Genomic DNA, 21472 nt, shown 5'->3' on the forward strand with positions numbered 1-21472 from the left:
CTGCAATACCTGGGAAACTAGCAAGACCTTTTGCTACTTATGAATTCATATGGTTTTGTATGTAGGCAGGTACCATGATCCCAATAAGACATGCACATCCAGAAAAGGATGTGCCACTCCCCTCCATGGTAAGGCCAGAGTAGAGTTCCTGTAGGTCCCTAATAAACACTTTTGTAATGCAGCACTGAGAAGACTTGACGTGGTCTTTGAGAAACAGTATTGTTATTTCTAGGATATTGAGCAGTGGCTGTCATTGGTAGGAATATCGGGATGAATGCAAGAATTTTGAACAAAAAACCTGTACTTTTGTACTGGAATGTGTCACAGAAAGACACAATTTTTCTCAGCTTTTGTGAATCTGCATTGTGTGGTTACATCCCAGCACTCAATGGCTCACAGTCTCGCTTTGCACTGCTCCAGGCTCGTGCTAGGACACCTTCCTCTATTCCTGTGTAATGTTCATTCTGCAGGAGAACAGACATTAAACAACGAAGACAATGGTGTGGGGAAAGGGTAGAGTAGTGGAGCAGAACCATTCAGTCTCACCAACAGCTAATACCTGCCAAAGTGATATCCAAGGACTCAGAAATCTGTGCCTGCTCCCACACTGACTGCTCCGTGCAATAAGATCATAGGCTAAACCTCACTTGCCTATCCACCCTTGTCCCAGTTTCACTGAGGGAAGTCATGGATACAGATTTTTTGCAATTCATGGTATGCATCATTTATGAAAATATTTGTATCATAAATGTTGTTCACAGATCCCTGTGACAAAGGTGAGAAGATGCTAAAGATGTGGTATTTTTTCCTGCTCTGTTGGCTGTCCTTGCGGCTTGAGGCTAATCCTGGTCTTAAAGTGAGGATTACTCAGAAGGGTCTGGACTATGGTATGTCTAACATTGCCAGAAGTTAATTTATCATAAATACTCTATATACAGAATATAGTTTCTTAATAAAGGTTCAGTGTAGGAACTAGCTTCTTAGATATTGAAGTAAATTCCTTTTGTCACCTCACACCGGGAATACTCTTTGTCTCTTCTCTCACTTATTTCCTTTTTTTTTTTTTTGTGTATCCCAGGTGTGAATTTATCTTTTATTAGTGACTGCATTCTCCTACAGTCCAACTGTCTTTCTACTACATTCTTCATATTGATATACTTTTTAAGAACCATAATTAGACAGCCATATAAGTGCTCCTTTTTAAAAAAATGTCAAAACTAAAAGGGCAATATTTAATTGAAGATAGTAAGACACAATTGGGACAAAAAGCTTACAATCTTGGAACAGCCACATGGCCACCTCTACTCTCATTCCTCCATTTGGCATGGCATAGCACCTGCATGTGCCATTCTTCCAAAAAAAATCTAGTGACCACCGTAATTCTGTCCCTGAAGCAGAATATTGGCATTTTCCACAATATATTTTCCTTTGTCTTTCTATTCACGCTAACTTTCACTGTCTCTTACCTAAGACTTACTCCATGAGTGTGGAGAGCATGTGGTAAAATTTCAATTGTTTGCAGAATTAATACTAATAATAAAGGTTAGCAAGGTGCAAATTCAACAAAGGCTGGGTCATGCTAAGGATTAATCATTATTTATGTACTGAACATGCTGACAGGTAAACAATGGACTTGTGAGATGAAAAGTATAAGCTCGGGGTTTATATCTTCAAGATGAAAGTGAGGATCAGGTCCACTTATTTTATTGTATGAACATTGTTTTAAAGGCTTTTGAGAAGTTGAAAAGTGCAGGGCAAACATCAGTCACCCAAACCAGTACTGACCTCCCTTGCTTCCTAGGGATCTCTCATGCCTTTAGAAATGAGAATTCAGCCTGATGTTTCTCAGTGTGAGCCCAGCAGTTTTTGTGAGGATTAGGATGGCTCCCAAGCACTGAATGAACAGACTAAGTTGGCACACCCCTGCATTAGTAGTAAGAACAGGCATTAGCAGAGCTCCTCCCAGAGGTATTTCTCATATTTGAAGAGCTTGGTGCCTGACATGTCCTCTCCCTTAATGCGAGATTTGAAGGCTGAGGCCATAGATCCTGCCTGCGTGCTTCTTGCCTGCTGCAAGAACCTTGAGAGGAATTCCACCTGGGATCACTGGCTGACTTCACTGACAGTTCTAAGAGAGCTTTAAGTTATTTCAGTGAGAGCCCATATTTTGCTTTGGAGACAGGAATTCCCAGGGAATCATAACTTACTTCTTCATAAAAGATGCATTTTATGAAAAGGTATTCCAGTGTCAAGTTATCACAAATTTCAGTTCTTTGCTTTTTTAATGCTATGGAGCCTAGTGGAGAAAAAAATCAAGATATTTTCTAGTCAGCAATTGTGAGGCCAAAAGCTAAAGAAATTCATGGTAAAAACATCTGAAAGCAGGATATCATTCAGTATTAAAATTTCAGTTTTGTCTTAATCAAAGATGAGAAAAAAAAAAAGGAAGACACAAGGAATCTGGAATTTAAAGTTGCTCTGTTTGGTCATAATAGGGTCTGTGCATCTTATCATTGCACAAGTAGCATTGAAACATTTTAGAAAGTATGGGTTCCTTTAAGCAAGGGAAGAAGGTAAGGAAATAAGTCAGAGATCTGTTACAGGCTTTGGTTAAGGTGCAGGGGCAAAATACATGTACTGTGAAAGAAATAGGAAGAAAACATTTAAAATTATTGTCTTTCAACCTCAAACAACTTCCTGTACACAAGCAACAATCCAGATAGTTCTGCATTTGACATACCAGCATTTCAGATGCATATATCACGCTTTTTCCATAAGTAAACACTACATATAGAAGTAACCTTGCTACTTTATAACCAGCTTTTTCATCCAACAGGTATGAGACAATCTGAGGTAAAGGTGATGACCAAGAATTTTCCAAGGCTATCCACACTGTGAGTGAAGTGAAGGAAATATAACAGTTTCAGAAATCTGACAGGAGTTCTAGAAGGTGAAATACAACTCAGGGACAAGATGATCCTAACAGATATTTTTGATCTTGGGTTGAATGGTTTGTATGTGAGGCTAAGAGAAGTTGTAAATGCATATATATACGTAGTTGGAAGGAGATCTAGATAAGGATCATAGAATCAAAGTGTTTCAAGAACTGTGTTAGAAGTGATGATTAAATTATTTGGCAGTATATCTGGACCTTTGGGTGCCAGAATCCAATCTGCAAGGCATGTGTTTTCCTATGTCCCCTTGTAGGCAGGAGGATTGGGATGGAGCTCGTGAAGCAAGCAGTATTGAAAGAGACCTTCCCAAGCTGGAGTGGGCAGGAGAGTTTGTCAGTTGTTAAGGTCAACTATGTCATTTCCAGGTAAGTAAAGGAAATAGTTTTCAAAGTTTTAGGATTAAGCAGTTTATTATTACCACATAGTAATAATTATGTAGCCACTGTTTTGTTCAGCATACAATTCTAATGGTTTATCTAATTCTGCTTCCACTGCCCAAACACTGACTTGTTCTAAAAGTACTTGTTCTACTACACTCTGAAACGAGCTTTTGGTGTATCTGGGCTTATGTGGCAGGTGACCGCACACTGGAACAGATTGCCCAGAGAAGTTGTGGAGTCTCCCTCACTGGAGATATTCCAGAACTGTCTGAATGCAATCCTGTGCAATGTGCTCTAAGGATGACCCTGCTTGAGCAGGGAGGTTGGACCAGATGACCCACTGTGGTTCCTTCCAACCTGACCCATTCTGTGATTCTGTGATTCTGTGATTCTGTGAAGATGACTTCTGCTGAAGCTTTTTGGATGAATTTACAATGGTAAATCACCATTTTGACTGGATAGTACTCGACACCTACTAACTGCAAAGGAAAATCTTTGTACCAGGAGCAGCCAGTAAAGAAATAGTTTTATAGAGTTTCCTACAAGTTCTCCAAATATGGAGACTAATATGAAACCAGGTTTTTCTACAGCCTTCAATCCCACCTTCCAATGTGCTGTTCAGTAGCATTTTACTTCTTTGCAAGTTACCCAGAGGGAGAAATACCACTCTGAGAAACTTCATGTACTTTCTGCTGGATAGGGCCTGCATCCCTTTCCTAATATCCTGCTCTCTGGTGATTGTTATACCATCCTTGCTATGCTGTCCTTGTGCCTTAATCCCTGCACGTCTGAGAGAGTTGTGTTCAGAAAGGCTGGAGAAGAGGAGACTGTGGGGGTGGAGGTGCCTGTGTCTTACTGCATGTCTTCCACTGTCTGCTGGGTGTTGATTATAGAGAATATGGAGCCAGATTCTCCTGGGGGCACACAGTGAAAGGGTGGTGGGCAGAAAGACATGCTACATCAAGAAAAGTAGAGAAGGTAGGAAAAAATGCTAGGGAGCACCAGAACAAAGGCTGAAAAGGCTGGGGAATCTGCATCCTTGGACTTGTTCAAGACTCAGGTGGGCCAAGGCCCTGATTTGTCCCAGCTTTGAGTAGGAGGTTGAACCAGAAAAATCTCCTGAGGTCCCATTCCAACCTAAATTATTATATGATCTTCAAAACCTAAATTCATTCCCCCAACCATAGTTCTTGAAATTGGCCGATATCCCAGTGGATAATCTGATTTTAGCTCACTGCAAACAAGACAACTAAAGGCCGAATTACTGCCCAAGATGTTATTGGAAAATTATGGTCATTTTAAGTAAGGGTAGTTGGTGCCTTCTGCCCCAGGGAAAGCAGATTAAAGACAATTGTTTCAGAGATCTCTGCCAGATATCAAGAAACAATGAGGAATGTATAATACATGATAAGATTACAGCTGATATCTTTACAATGTTCAGCTCAATTCAACACATCCATTTGCAAGATAATATCCTTGATTATCAGAAACATTTGTTTTGGGAGGGAAATATTCAAGTAAGATTTTGTTTAGAAAAATGGATGCTCTCCAGAACCCTTTGCTTAGGCAAGAATGTGAAGCAGAATGTAAAAACAAAAACTTTGATACTCTTCAGCAAATGCAGAATTCAGACAACCTGGATTTATTTATAGATGTGGCATGTGGGATTAAACACAGATTTTTTTTTTCCCAGCAAGGGGATTGTACTTTAAGGAGGTTTTTTTTTCTCCCAAGGAGTGGTTTTTGTTTGGGGAGGAAAAAACCACAACAGAATGCCTGGTCAGGTATCAAGGATTCTTTTTCCAAGGATGCTGTGAAGTATAATGGTACAAGTGTCTTTCTTTCCTAAAAATATAGAAGGGTCGGTCATTTCTGAGAAATTCTTTTACTGTAACATAGACTTTGCCTTTTATAGTGGAAGGGTTTTCAGTGATCAGGAGTCCTTCTTACTCTTTTGGCCTGCAGTCTAATAATCCCCATTTCTGTATTCTGTAGGCTTAGAATTAATGCTGTAGATTTCCCAGAAACTTCTGCTTCTTTTATTCCTGGCACTGGCATTTGCCTGTCAGTGTCACGGGCTTCTGCTACAATCAGTGCAGACTGGAGAATGAACGCATGGCTGCTGTAAGTATTGGACAGGGAATTGCAGGTGGGAGGGGGCCGTTCTGGGACATATACGGGGTAATTATTTTTCAGGTCAGACATGCTGTATCACTTAACAGCAGTTTAAGAACATTCTATTTGAATAAACTTTTTAAGAAGGAAAAATCCTGTGACAACTAATGTTGGTGGTTTGTTTGTTTGTTTGTTTGTTTTTTAATTATTCAACCCCACAGGTTTCCTCTTTGGAAAGGATCAGATCTGTTAGCATGCTCAATTTGTGCAGACATGATATTACATGAATAGTCAGGACCACAGAGTTTGCAATGGCCAACATTTGTTACTTTCTTTGTACAGTGTATCTAGAAGGTTGACTCTATAGCTACTTATCCATGTGCTGGTACAGTGTATATTGCCTTCCAAAGAGCTCCTATTAAAAGAAGGGGATTGTCACAATGCCAAACATTCAGAACTTCAGAAAGTCCAAAATTTAGGTCACTATGGAAAACTGACTTATCTTCATAAGCCTGTGTAGTATGAGATTGTCTTTAATGACATGATTGCATACTGGGTTTTCCACTTTTTCTTATCTCAGCATTTTTCCCACAGAATTTTAATACAATAGTCTTGCATTTCTTGGGAGTGTGGGAGGGCTAAAACTTCTGGTATATCAGAAAGTTTGCAAGGTGCTAATCTCTACGATTTGGGTTCATAGAGCAACTGGTAACAGCAGTAGGTGTTGCTGTATTGTGAGCCAGATAGCACAGCAAGATGGATCATTAGGCTGCGAAGTTTCACAGCATGTCCTGATTTCAGAGGAGCATGGACATGCAGTTCTGCATTCAGTATCAGTGAGACTGGTGGCTGTAAACTGCTGTCACTGTGCTCCCAGCCTCTCTGTTTTTAATTCTGGCATACCGCTTATTGTGAGGAAAAGGAGACTGTGTTCATCAGGGCAAATCAGCTGTTCCTAAACACTGAAGCCACCTCTTGCTCTTGCTGAGGATAAGGACCTGGGCATAATCTGGAGACACTGCAGATGTATTAAACACCGAAGACTTCACAGACAGCAAGGGAGTCAGGGAGCTGTTATGCATGATTTGACAGAACACATTGTGGTGGAGGTGGTCAAAGCTGGCTTTGGTGGAGTTTAGCGTGTGAAGGGGTTTTCTTGCCTTTTTGAAGGACTAATCTGTGCTGCTTTGTTCAATGTGATATTTTGTGAATGACTGTAGGTTTAGACAGATCTAGAATATGCCCTACGTCTTCATCTGCTCCATTTTCTAGTCCTACATGTTGCTTTCAGAATAGCAGACTAAGAGGGGCCAGCTGAAAATGAACTTTCCAAGTGAGACCATTGACAAACCACCACTCCTGGGCTGCTTCCAGGATCAGTAAGATGGGTCTTATCACAGCTTTTTAATTGTAAAAGTGTGATTCATTTCAGCTCTAGTGCATTTCCAGCTCTTACTGTAGTCCTTCTCTCCAGTATGTCCCAGAGCTCTCTGCCAGTCATAAAACCTCCTGGCAGGTTCATTGCTCCTGAAGGCCTAGAGCTGTGACCCTACCTCAAGGAATCAGGATTCCTTCTGAAGAGGAGCACATATAAGGATGCAGGAACAAAAGACCTAGGTAGCTGGGTTGGTCCCCACCTCTCATGTAGCCCAAAAGGGGAGGAGGGCTGAGATCCTTTTGCAATGGTCCCTGTCACTGAAGGATGAGTAAATCTAGGTTGGAAGGATCTCTAGAAGCAGTTTTGCCCAGCCTCCTACTCAAAACAGCAGTCACCAGACTAGATCAGGTCAGCTCATTAGAGATGTTTTTTAGACAAGGATGATGACACAACAATCTTTCCAAGTAACTTGTGCCAGTACTCACAACCCTCCTTGGGAAAATGTTTTTCCTAATGGCTTCTCGGATGGTGGCTTGGTTAGGGACTGGAAAATGAGGATCTGAAGAGTGGTGCTTCCTCTACATAGCCACTTAATGAACATATATGACCTGAAACAGGAGTTTTAAAATGGCAATGGTGGTAGGATGGATTTTGTGACTGGCAATACTAGACATTAGTTTGGGCCAGGGCAGTCTATGGTTCGGGTAAAAATTTATCTTTTGGGATTACAACTTTTTCCAGGGATATTTTGCTTTGACTAAAACAAATTAGGAGGAAAGAGGAGAGACTCATGGTTTGAGCTTCACACTGGACACGGCTCTTTCTCTGTAGTATGGTGCCACCACTGTAGAAATGAAATGTCTGGAAAAGAAAACCCAAGTAGTCAAGATGAAAGGGTGAAAAGTTATGTGTTTAGTGTCAGTTCTGTTACAATAAATGAGGTTTTTATAAGGTTATTCTAACATTCATTTCACTTTCTATCCTCCTTGGCTGGTCTAGAGCTTCTACAACTACTAACCATAGGCCTAATAGCTAAATTTGTTGGAATTTAGGTAGAAAGATATTTTTGTTGAGGGTCTTAGAGGATTTTTACAGAAAGGAGAATAAATTGGTTTGGGGCAGGATAAAAAAATATATACATTTAAAAGAGTTACTGACAATTGTTACAGGAAAGAGGAAAGTGGAGCAATTACAAAGTTGATAACACTTGGATAATATATTTATTAGCTAACTGGCTTCTGCTGTTGCAGTTCCAGAGACTTTCATGAAGGACTGGACTGTCTTGTGCTGCTGTGAAACTGTGACATTTTTATAAACTTGTCAAATACTGAACAACAGGAAAATTCATGTCCTGGAAACATATGCATATAATCTCTTTTTGAATGCCAGGCATGTCCCTAATCTACTTTAATCCCTAGAAAGCCCATTCTTCATTCTAGATAACAGAAGCAAGCAGTTCTTTCAAACTTGATTTACAGGCAGTTTCTTAAACTGTTCCCTTACAGCAGATGTTTTATTGACTGAGTTTGACTTTTTTTGTCCAAGCAGCAAAGGCAAAGGAGAAATTACTGTGTCCATCTCAGGACTGTTTATTTCCATTATCTTCAAAGTGTCACGGGATAGCACAGGCCACTTGTCCACATTGCTACACAATTGCCAGCTGAGCATTGATACTGTAAAAGTCAAGTTAAGTGGAAGATCCAGGTACGTACAGCAATTTTTCTAATTACTCTTTGGAAAGTGGCAGGGTTTGTAGCATAAGGGACACTTTTCAAAATTTGATTTCTAGGGATCCAGTTACAGGATATGATTAACTATTGAAGGCTCTGAAAGTGGATTTTTAATGTTCTGTTTTCAAAACCAGACTCCTTTGCTGAGTGTGTGAAGTGTGGTTAATCTGCACTTCTTTCTGCAGTTGAGCTGACTGGACATACTGAATATGAAAGCACTGACATTTGACCATATGAAAGAGTACAAGATTGCAAATGGGAGTTTGCAGATACAAAAGTGGTCTAGACTGATTAAGCCTTTTGACAAGCTGACCTACAATTTGAGAATAAAGCTTTCAAAAGAGAATATGAAACAATGCTTATAGTTCTTATTTTGATTTTCTAGAGGTTTTTTTCTTACTCATAGACAAAATGTGGCTAATTGAGCATTGTTTATCAACATGTTAACATGAACATCCACAACTATACAGATTGCCTTCTATATAGCCCTTTGGAGACTAAGACCCCCTAACATTTGTCTGAGACTCAAATTAATAAAAATACTCAACTTTTCAGCCTGCTATATTGCTGTAATTGCTTCTCGTTAATATAAATGCCATTGATGTCCCTGTCTGCCAGATTTTATTTTTCAAAGATTCAACGCATGGTAAAAAAGCCACTATGTTAATTTCCTTTCCTCCAGCTGGATCTACAGCTTTCTATCTGGTTATCTTGAGAAGCCTATTCACACCAAATTGGATAAAAATGTAAGTTTGCAAGGATGGCTTCAGATAGTCAAGGGAGGAGTTAAAATACAGGCCTTACATTACTGAGTTGTGTCTCTCTTCATATAGCTATGCCTCAATATCAAACACAAAATCCAAATGGTGGATGCAACACTTAGAAAGCATAAGGGTGAGTTGTTGATAACAGCTTTTTGTTAAATAATTTTCATAGCGCTTAAATTGTACCCTTTTTTATTAGAATCCAAACTATTTCTGTGTTCATGGCACCAAAAAAAGTGAAGGAATAAAAATACAGCCATTGTTCTGTACCTTAACCTCTTCCGTGTTCCACCCTAGAAATCTCTTGCATGCACTTTATATAAACTATTCAGATTTCTTCTGTGCCCATAGCAAGTCACCTGTAATCTTTCAGTCTGTTGTAGGTGAGCTGTGTTATTTCCTTAGATTTCCAAGATAAGCATTTTCATCTTGATCCTTTGTGTTCTTTGTACTGTGAACATAAGACTCGTGTTCAGTGAGGTAACAAGATGGTGTAGGAAGACATTGTCACACTGAGCATGTTTCTTTTCCCACCAGTAACAATTCCTGTGTCACTCTTGCAGAGACATGAATACAGTCTGTGTTCAAAAGGCATATAAATATAAGATTTTCACTGCTGTAATCAATGCCACAGGTTTTCTTTTATTGTTATCGTCAGTGTGTCCCCCCCCGAGATTAAAAATATTTTTTGTTTTTCTCAATTCAAATTAGCTTGATTCCTGTAACTAATATAATTCAGGTCATAGAGTTTGTTCCCAAACACACACTCTTCACTTTTCATTGTGGATATTTCTATTATCTGCTCTGCTATTCAGAAGCAGCATAAGTAGACATTTATTTTTCCTAAAATGACCTGTAATTGCCATGTGCCATGTGCCACTTGCAGTGGCAAGTATTACTGAAAATCATAGTCATCAAGAACATTTTCTTATGCAGAACATAATAACAATCAGACTGAATCTGCATCTGAGTGCCTTTCAGAAGAAGCCTTCAATCATATTGACAATAAAGTGCCCTCAATTGTTGTGAAAAAACATCCAGTTTCTTCAACTTCAATTAGCAGAAAAATGTGCTAATGTCATCTTCCAAAGTATTTAGTAGTATTTACCAGTACTTCACTTATCATACAGGAGGGTTTATTTCTCTTGTGCAAATACGTAACAAAAAAGAAGACTCTGTCCTAGATCTTTCACTGCATGGGAGAGACTTGTGCAAGGTGTATTCTGCAGCTGTGAACAGCAGGGGAACAAGGCCTAAACCAGGAGGTATCAGTGACTTTTCCAGAGGGAATAGTCTTACCAATTCCCTTATAACAATGTCTCTTTTTTTATCATCTTCTTCCTTCTCCCACCATTATTCTTCTTCAGAGTCATCATTTCTATAATGTCTTTGCCTTTAACTAAGCAATAACAGTTTGTGATATGTTTTTGTAATAATGTCTGTTTTGGTTTTGTCCATCATTCTTCTAGTCTTAAGCCAGATTGACGCCTTTGCACAAGTAGACTATTCCCTAGTTAGCTCTCCAGCAGTCTTCAAATCACACATTAACTTGGATTTGAAGGTAATTTGTCTTTAATATCAGTGTGCTTTCCAACACTTTTCTGATTCTCTTTTGAGTTGATTAATTTTCTTTCACTCCAGTCTTACTGAACCTCTCCAGTATTTACTTAGAAAAGCAGTAAGAGATTTGGGGATTTTGGTCAGGAGTTATTTTGAGACCAAATGCAATTGTTTAGTTAATAAATTAACTGCATTTGTTAATTAACCAAAGCTATTATTTAGAATTAAATTAATTCAGAGTTGAAACCCTTCAAAGGGGCTTTACAAACAGCTTAAAAGTGTTCTTTAGATACACAGCTCTTGCATTGCTGCTTGGTGTTCCTCCTGTTAGCAGTGATACATAATCTGTGATGGCTACCAGTGTGATTGCAGTCCAAAGCATTTGTTTTGAGATGACTCAGCATCTTGTATAAGTACAGGTCACACCCAAAAAGAAGACTCCTCACAGACAGTCCTTGAGCAGCACGTAGCAGTTCCTGTCTTATCTGTTTTTCACCTCTGTTGGCAAGAGATATCTCAGCAACACCCAGCTTTCCCAGCACTTTCAACAGTCCTTGTAATTCAAAGCATCCCAATGGCTCTCAGAACTGACTTCAATTAAGAAAGATTTGCCCGAGCTGTGGTTGAAACTCTCATCACAGTATTTTGTTCAGGCAACTTTCACCACCCACAAAAAACTCTTTGCAAGCAGGATATACATAGCTTAAAAGAACTAAGTAATTAGCTACTGTAGCTATCTACAATTTACAGGCTAAGCTTTAACATGTGGACATCCCACTGGGACACCGGATGACTCATTCTAAGTCAGTCAAGGAAGTTACTGGTCTTGGTGCTCCTTGGAACAGGTTGATTGTCATCTTCTAACTTTCAGCTTTTTTTCTTAGGGTTTTATACCTTCCCGTGTCAGTGTTTTTCCTGTTGAATCTTCCAGCTATTAACCTTCACAGTGTCAGTAATTACATTATTTGCTATCTGTATTACTTTCCTTACATGGCCTGAACTCACCTACCCTCTCAATTTTAATAGTTATTTTCTTAGCATACCTGAATCAAGGTCCCCTACCTGTGCAGCACCAAAGACCACCAGTCTTGGAGGACTGGCAGCTGGGCCAGGGCTAAAAGTTAGGTGATATAAAAGGCTCCTTTGTGTATCCCTGTCGTAAGCAACTTCCAGTGCTTTTGGGGTATGCCTGAAGATTTTCTTGAAATGTCAACCTTAACATTAAATTAACAAATGTGTCTTTGCTACAAGAGAAAGAAAACTGCAGTCTAGATAATTATTTTGTGTCTGTGTGTCTTGTAACTGCTGTTCAGAATACTCGCTTGAATGATCAAATGCAAACTTTGAAAGTACAGCACCCATATTTTCTTTGATTCCTGTAATTTTTTTAGAAGAACCTGAATTTGCTGATTTTTAGGGCATAGCACAAACTTAATTGCTTAGTTCATGGTTTCTTTAATGTCCAGTTTTTCTTCAGATTAGGAAGAATTCTTCCTGTTCAACCAGTGCTAAAGCATTCTCACAGATACAAATGTTTCAACTAAAAACACTTGATAATGATTTTTTTTGCAGGGCACAGTCTATCCAGTAGGTAATCACACAGACCCTCCCTTTGTGCCAGCTCCATTTGCTCTCCCAAACCAGGGTGATTCCATGATATACCTGGGAGTCTCCAATTATTTTCTAAAGTCTGCTTCACTGGCTTACTACAAAGCAGGGGCCTTTAACATCACCATCTCCGAAGAGGTGAGTATAATTTGCATGTAATAGGATTACAAATATCGGCAGTATGGATAGTCAGGTCAGCAAAGGAGACTAACACGTTATCTTTGCCATTTCACACAGATTTGGGTCACACTTCTACCACTTGTAGGAGGGATTTATGACATTCATTCTGTATGTCATAATTTAAAATTGTTCAAGTCCCCCTCAGACGTAAGTCTGAACTTCTTGGCAGCTTTATGCAAGGAATGACAGATATGAACATCATGGAGTTGGTGTGCTGGGAGCAGCAAAAAGAACGAAAAAAAAAGCTTTTCTCTGCATGGACTAAACACAGGAAAGGGCAAGACAAGACAAAGTGTACTGAAGCCGCAGTCTGCTGCACAGAGGCCCACAACAGATGTATTGGCTATGTTGAGAGCTAGAATAAATCCTTAGACTTAATGGAGCAGCAGGATGAGGCAAGAAGCAGGCACAAAGAAACTAAGCTTTCAGCTGTGGTTGAAGGACTTACAAGACCTCTCAGAAATGCCAGTTTCCACACTGGCATTTGTAGTCAGAGTTTCCAACAAGTTCTGCTAACTGAAGCAATGCTAAGAGGGTCTTTATGGAAGCTGGTGACATGAATGGCACTAACAAACATCATCACAGTGGTTAGCAGCAAAGGAGCAGATGAGATTTTTGAGTCCTTGCCTCTGACATATGCAGTATATTTCATCTGAGAAAGTCTCAAAGGTAGGATATCATGTCTGTTCCTTCAAAGAATAATGGTTGTTCACTGGTACGTGCTTCTGAATCAAGTCCATTAGAAATCTATCTCTCTTTTGTCCCACAGAGCATTGAGGGTTCCTTAGGAATCATTCTCGGGCAAGGAAATACTAAATCAAAGCATGGATTATCTAAAACTAAAATAAACAGGATATATTGTTTGGGGTTTTTTTTCCAAGGAAAACATAATTTTCAGGCTAATATAATGATGATCTGATTTATTTTATTTGTTTACAGCTTGCTACTACCTTCAGCTTAAATACCTCCCTACTCAAATATTTTGTCTCTGAGGTGAGTACTTTTACTTGTACAGCCTTTTAAGAAAAAGCAGTATCTAATGCTCCTTATGGATATTATCTGTGTGCTCTCATTTGAAAATGTTTGGAGGAGACAAGAAAACTGGTTTATGATTAGTGCAAGATTCAAACATACATGTCCACCCCATGACAACTCTTCCTAACTGTATCATACTACACATTAGTTATTCTCTACCCCTCTAAGTTCTGGATTTGCTCTCAGTCTTTGAAATAGTTATAAAGAATAAGTGGTAGCCATCTGTGAGATCAGTCCCCTTTTATTCCTGTTCAAGGTAATGGTATCTCTGCTATTGGTAGCCTGACTTCAGCAAAGACTCCTGGTTTTTGACTACTGGAGTTTATATACAGTGGGAAATAATAGTCATGAGTCTATACATGTGATGCAAGAAATCAAGATACTATGCGTTGCTGTAAAAATATGGTAACATTTTCTGTAAGATGATGAAATTTAGAATCTGTGTTATTGCAAACAGAAGTTTTGTCCTTTAGGAGTTTCTCTACTTTTCAAAAGATTTGCTCTTTTGCAAGCTATCACTTTTCCAAATACTTTATATTGCCAAAGTGATTATTTTTTTACTGGAATCACTCATTTCCCTCATTTCTTATCATACTAATCTCCTTCTCTTGAAATACCTTTTTCAGGAACAACCTCAGGAACAACAACAATTGCTTCTTTATGTATGTCTAATATCAGTGGGTTTAAAATGTCACCATTTGTTTTATCATTTCTGAAACTCAAAGTATATGCACTACTAAATTTGTCATTTCAATTGTTGTAATTCAAATGAAGTATATTTAATATTGCTTGATTACAAGAGGATCGGTATGTAACACCTGATTATGATGCAGCTACAGAAACTGTAGCTTAAGAAAAGCTTAACTCTGCACTCTAAGGTTTTTTCCCTCCTTGAACCTCCACAGATGTCCCTGAGTCAGGCAGCAGCGTGCCCAGTGCTGCTGAAGCTGATGGCCACATCACCGCCTGCAGTCAGTTTAAACGCAGACAGATGTGTCCTACAGATTACTGGCTCTGTAGAAGTGTCTGCTGCTCTGCCAAATTCAACCACCCAGTACATCTTTACAGGGAACCTAGTAAGTAAAATGAGCTAGAAGATAACATTCAGTGCTGGGGCTGAACAAATCACACAGTAATCTTCCAGGTCCTTTGAAAATCATAGAGATCAGCAAAAAATAGCACATTTGTCTGCCACAAATACGCACGCTATTCAGTTGCATTTCAGAGGGAGCAAACATGCACCACATACTGTGGAATTTAATGGATTTAATAGGCAGGTGCAGAGAGCTACTTATGAAAGCCCTTTTTTCCATATGGGAAGTTGAGTGATTATTCAAGAATAAATTGTAATATATAAAAATGTTATTTTCTGATGCCCATTCTTCCTAACCTCGTTGTTATAAAGTCATTCAGTGTGTCCCCAGACATCTTTTCATGAGGTTACAAGTGAACCAGTTAGGTCAGCCATGCAAGGACTTAAATGATCCTAATGATAAGGAACCAATCAGAGCAGTGTTATCATTTTGCTCACACAATCTCAGTTGCTGGCAGAAATCAGTAAATTCACAAATTATTTCACTATCTACATGTATTGGCCACATAAAAAGTTTAGACATTGTGTTTCCATCAAAAAAGCAATTACATTTGTGCCTGTTTCTGAGACAGTATCTATTTGTGTACACAGTCACACAAGACTGTTTTGTTTTTTTCTCTGCAGACAGCCAGTACCAGAGCCAATGTGACAATAACCAAAGAGAAGCTGATTATCTCATTACTTCTGAAGAGGTAACCAAGAAAAATTTAGAAAGCGACATCAATGCTCTCAACATTAGGACACAACAGAACTCATTGTGTCGGCCTGACAGTGGTTGTTTCACCATGACAAAAAGAACTTTCTTTCTTACCTTCTTTCTCACAGAAACTCTTAAGATACTTTCAACTGGTTGGTTTAAATCTTTCAGATGAAATATAATAATATTGTGGAATAACCGTGTCTCTTGTAATACTTTCCCTTTCTGTAGGTTAAATACCTTTCCAGGTGACAACATTCAATTCATAAAGGCATCTGTTTCAGTCTGTGCTGATGTTGGAGTAGTTTATTTAAAACTCACTAAATGTTGCTGCCATGCCAAGTCTGAGCATCATAAACAGAACTGCTGGAGTGCAAACCCTGCACTAGCTCTCTGTGTGCCTTCACATGAGGGGAAGGAAAAAGTGAGACTGCACAGCACACACTCCAGCAGCAGACACCATGCCATCAAACAAATGAGACTGGAAAGGGGTCTGCAGTTTGAATCAAAGCTCAAAGCTTTTTAAATTTCTCTCAGATCTTGCTACTTTTGTGTATATCTACATTTATGATTATTCCCAGCTGTCTTAGAAAAATTTTATTAGCACTTTGAGCTGGGCTGGGTTTACAGCCCCTTTCTCCATAAATGCACCAGGTGGATGGAAGTGCAGACTTTCAGAGAGGTAGCCCACATGCCCACATCAGTGTCTCTTCTTGTTAGCTCTATACTCCAAGCTGAATTCCAGAATATATTTTTTAATCTATTACAATTTCATTAAAGAAAAATATAAGCAGCCTTTTCTTAGTATTTGTCACTGGATCTTTTTAATGGAAAAAGAGGACTTAAAATGATCAGAGCCTGTCAGTTTAAGTTTAAGAAGTAATGGTGCCACTCACTTAGAGCTTTTGACACAGGATTGTGTTCTTCTGTTCTTCAAAACTTTGTTTTTCTCCAGGATTATGTTTACAATGATCTGAGGATGCATTACAGGCATCAGTGGAAAAAGTTAGGAAAGGATGTGAGTTAATTCAAATCACAATGCATATTTGAGGAATGTGTAGTTCAGCCATTGGAGAAATAACAATTCCAGGAAAAATTGATTTTCCAAGTCTTACAGTTACAGCCCAGAACTACACATGACTGTAAGAGGAGATTAGTACCAGAAAGATCCCAGTGATTCTATAACTCATTTGCAGTTGTGCCAGTTTTAGTTAAAAGCTGTTGGGAACTGAAGAGTCTTTGGCAAAGTTACATGTGTGAATCAGCATGAAATCAGTATGAATTTCCACAAATGAATCTCCAAGCAGTGTGCATAAGTTGTACCTTCATCTTTTATAGTGAATCCTCTTCTTTTACTTCTTCTCTTCAGGTTCCAGTTCTCCCTACTGCACTCCAGTCTTGGTTTCCCTGAGGTAAGCTGATGGTTTCAGTGCCTGGGATAAGTAGCTGAGCCCTTCAGAGATAAAAGAAATACTTCTGAACTTGTTGCTGAACAATTATTGGTCTGTCTTGGGGATATCATCTGCCACTGCTCTTTCTGCTTTGAAATAGTATATGCTATGTTTTTCTTTTACTTTCTAGTAAGAGGAAATACCTCTTAGAGTGTTGTTTTGTTTTTTTCATCAGAGGCTCAAAATGTTATGGAGTCTACCTGGGTTCAGGCAGAAGTCACAGCTGGACTGAGTATGTTTAAAAGCTGAAGTGAATACAAAGTCAGGCTTAAGCTCCGTATCATAAATTATCTCAAATTACTTCAACCAAATAACATAAAAACAGGACTAAAAAAATAAGGAATAAAAGAAACATGATGCCACTACTTAGATCCTTCACTGTAGACTGAGAATTAATCAGAGAGACTCTGCAGCAGCTCAGCCCAACCAATACCTTTAGGTGAAGGGAGGAAGAGACTAATCAGAGTGGTGTAAGACAGAGCACCAGAACAAGGCAGTTCTTGCCACCCAGAGAACAGTTCACATATGACAACTGAGTCTGCCAGCTGAAATGAGGTTGAACATATTTAATTCCTAAAGTTAAGGTTCATCCCAGGTATTTAACATACAGAAAAGAAAAAATCCTTCAATTTAACTAATTGTGAGAAAATGGACACCTCTTTTCAACTTAAACCAAAACATGTCTTTTTTTTTGCCTGAGATTTTCTCTGCCAAGCTCTGTTCTGATCTTTTTGCATGTCACTTCAGTTCTAACACTCATCTTCCTTGTCAAGCTGCAAACCCATAGGCATCGGGCAATAATCATGAAATGTGCTTTTCCCCACACAGCAGAAGTCAGTGGTGGAGAATTTTCTGTCAGATGCTTTACGGAGAGTAGTAATCCCAGTAATCAATGGTAAGGATTGTAGCTAGTTCTGAGCACAGCTGGGGGGAAAGCAAGACTGAAACCATAAAAGGGAGTGCCCAGCTTTAAAGACTTTGTTGTGTGAGGTCTTCTGTTCATTTGGTGACACCAGGACAGGTTTACTCTGTGCTGGACTTTGATCCTGGTCATTCAGCCATGTAGATCAGGGGCTGGGACAGAACAAGTCTTGTCTCCCTTTCAAACACTGGGCTTGGGTTTCATTTTCCCTGAATGCAGTGTGGCAGCAGAGCTGAGACATGTTTGAGTCTCATCCTGACAGAGAGTCAAGCCATGGGCAGAGATTGGCCCAAACCGAGGAAGTGCAGAAGCACGCTTACACCTCTGGGCCTTGGGTAATAACATCTCTGACTTTATCACCTCTCTCTGCCTTCATGCCTCACCTGCTGCCACAGGCAGGACAGAGTAGAAATCAGTTCAGTAGGATACAGGTAATGAGGGATGATGAAGAAAGGGATGATGGTGGAAAGAAGCAGGTGGAAGAGTAACAGAAGGTGCCTCTCAGGTGAACAGAGATGAGGGTACTGCTAACAAAAGAAGTGAGCTACCAATGAGGAGAGAATGAAAGGGCAGGATGCAAGTCAGATGTATGGAAAAGCAAATAGGAATAGAGCTGAGGCTTGATCCAGAAAAGTAGGAATAGATGAGAATAAGAGGAGCCAAAAGGATGAGAGGATCAAGTAGAGAAGAAATTGAAAGGAAGATGGAGAGTAATGCAGAGTGGGAAGCAGCACAAACCAGATCTTGAGGGGCAGATAACTGGAGAGGAAAAAAGGCAGTGTCAGACGGCTGAGAGACTGTAAGAGGTTTAGATGCTACCTTTTCACAGGGTTTTTTGCTCCCTTGAGAGGCTCAAGGGTGGCTAGTTGAAGGGAAATTGCAAACACATTGAGTTCCTTGAGAAAGATGCTTCTGAAGTGCATTTTATTATTACATTCAAAAGTATTTATATTTGTCCTTTCCAAAGATAAACTAGGAAAAGGATTTCCTGTTCTTAATTTGGCCCACATTAGCCTGACTGGATCTGCAATAAAAATGAATCAGGTGAGAAGCCAAATTTCTTTTATAGAATATTGCTTCTGTTTCAGGTCTATACATTTGTGTGTTTTCCTGTGTTGGGTAAATCTAAATGTTGTTATTAGTAAAGCTTTCACTGTGCGTTAGATATAACATGCAAACTCTGGATCCAAAATGAGCCCCCCAGCCCTCGCAGTTATAGATAGCAAAGGGTCTACTAGCCCTTTGGGGTGTGCCAGCATGGGGACATGACGAGGACAGCACTGCTATCCCCTTAGGAGCACTGAGTGTGTGAGTCCTTCCTACTCTGACCTTTCTCTAGGAAGGCTCAGAGGCAGTCTGATTGTCTCTGTGATAAGCGTTACTCAGCCTTTTGGAGTGTTGTGTTAACCTACATCAAAGCCCGTTCCTACCCTAAAGTTAACTAAAGTTCAGGAGGCACAAAGCCACTCTAGTCCCCCACCATGCTGAGGGGCTTACCATGGGATCTGGTCCCAGAGTACTGTCCCTGAATATATCTGTCTGAAATTTAAGGTAATTTTACTTGTCTTTCTTTCCTCAGGGTCATCTGGTTATTTCCACTGATGTTCACTACCAGCCAGAGGACAGGGAAGATGAGGACCTCCACAGCCACTCCTGATGTCTTTTTACTTCTAAAGAATAAAAAAAGAAAAATGTAGTTTTCCTTCTGTTGGCTTGTAGGGAGTAGATGCTATAACATTAGGAGCATGGCTTTTCATCACTATTTTTAGTGTTTTAGTAAAACTTTTTAAGCATTTTTCACAAAGTGAATGTGTCGGTTTTTAGTACAGTGAGTGTAGCTAATTGTTATTGATGCTTCAGAAAATTTGTTGCAGCTTGATCAGAAGGAGTGACTGGTTCTTTTCACTAGAGTTATAGACACCACATTTTGTTAATTTTAGGAACAATTTCTTGCATTATTCAATTTATCTCCATTTGTGTTAGCAAAATTTTGTGTATGGAGTGAAATTTTATTCTTGGTAAATGTTTCACAATTTGTCCCTTTGTAACTGGATAGCAAGAGTGGGAAGAAATTTATAAAATCCAGTTAATTGCCATATAGTTATAGAATCATATAGTCTACTTCAGACACTGGCTCAAAACAGGACTAATTATATAAGGTTGTTGAGCACTGTGTCCAGTCAAGTCTTGAACTCCTTCAAGGATGGAGGTTCCACAGTCTCTCCAGGCAATCTGTTCCACTATTTAACTCCCTTCAGAATAATTTTTTTTCCTAATATCAAATCAGCATTTCCCATGTTCCAGCTTGTTTTGTGGTCTTTTGTACTTTCACACACTTCCAAGATGAGACTGGATCCATTTTCTCTGTAGTCTCTGACCAAACCATTGCAGGCAACAAAATGGCCTTTCAAGCCCTCTCTTCTCAAAACTGAACAGGCCTGATCTCTCAGACTCTCCTTGTAGTTCATGTTCTCAAGCCCCCTTGAGAACCTGCACCTGTTGGTGCAGTCCAGAGGAGAAGCCTTGCTTGTAAAAGCAGCCTTTTCTGTGTCTTTTGTCATTAGTCTCCCACCTTACTGAGCAATAAGCCCATCTTCTTCTGCTATAAATGTACTTAGGGAAACCTTTCCTGTTGCACTTCAGCTCCAACTGAACTTTGGCTTTCCTGACTTTATTCCTATATGTGCAAACAAGATCTTTGTGTTCCTTCCAAGTATCTGGTCTTGGTTTCCATCTTCTGTATGCTTCCTTTTTGTGTTTGAGCTCACTCAGGAGCTCCAAGTTCATCCATCATGGCTTTCTGCCATAGTTGCTCAACTGTCTGAACATTGTAATGGACTATTCATATGCTCTGAGGCGGCTGCCCTTGAAGATTAGCCAGCTCTTCTGGGCCTCTGCTCTCCAGGGCAATTTCCCACAGATCCTGCCAAGCAGGTCCCTGTAATCTTCTCATCTGAAGTCTATGGTTGTAATTCTGTTCTTTGTCTTGCTGCTGCTCTCAGAATCTGAAACTACTCCCCAGTTTCATGCTCACTTCAGCCAAGGCTGTCCTTGGCCTCTATATCATCCAGCAGTTGTTCCTTGTTTGTGAGTCGCTGCACCTCTTTGAGGGTATCAATGTCCAAATAATTTCATTCTCCTAATATTTATAAAATGGCTCTCGAATCTTTATTTTGTCTTATGTCAGTGTCATCAGAGACACTCAAGTAGGAGATATTAAAAGTGTGTGGAAAGAAAAACTAGTCTGCAAATGTCTCACTACAGAAAGTTCAGTTACAGCTTGGGACAGAGATGTGGCTTCCATAGTTTTAGCTGAATCAGTTTATTTATCTAGCTGGCTGATATAGTTTTTTACTAAAAAAAAACATCCTGAAACCAAATAGCAGTAAATCACAGCATCTGATTCATTGTATTCTGTGGTAGGTGAAGAGTGACTATAAAAAGAATGGAAGAAGAACTCAAAAGAAATGAAGATTTTTAGTTAGTTTGGTGTCCCTCACTGATACCAGGAACTTTGTTCTAGCTATTTGGAGGACAATTCATGAGATACAGGGGAAAAAGAAAACTAAAGCCCTGGTGTCTATCTATTTTCTCTTCCGAAGAGA

General features: G+C 39.5%; 1 protein-coding gene across 1 annotated transcript; it reads left to right on the plus strand.

Annotated features, from left to right (window-relative positions):
* The first annotated feature begins 784 nt into the window (after positions 1 to 784).
* On the plus strand, positions 785 to 19524 carry LOC126644397 (BPI fold-containing family C protein-like). The gene is given in 17 exon segments (XM_050323714.1): positions 785 to 887; positions 2837 to 2880; positions 2882 to 2894; positions 3208 to 3319; positions 5330 to 5458; positions 8376 to 8531; positions 9240 to 9303; positions 9391 to 9451; positions 10791 to 10882; positions 12454 to 12627; positions 13609 to 13662; positions 14610 to 14780; positions 15422 to 15489; positions 16864 to 16906; positions 17774 to 17840; positions 18835 to 18911; positions 19447 to 19524. Coding segments are annotated over 17 exon segments (1506 nt in total).
* The last annotated feature ends 1948 nt before the right edge of the window (positions 19525 to 21472 follow it).

This window comes from Myiozetetes cayanensis, unplaced genomic scaffold (assembly GCF_022539395.1).
Source record: "Myiozetetes cayanensis isolate MyiCay16 unplaced genomic scaffold, myiCay2020 scf3, whole genome shotgun sequence".
Classification (NCBI taxonomy): Eukaryota; Metazoa; Chordata; class Aves; order Passeriformes; family Tyrannidae; genus Myiozetetes; species Myiozetetes cayanensis.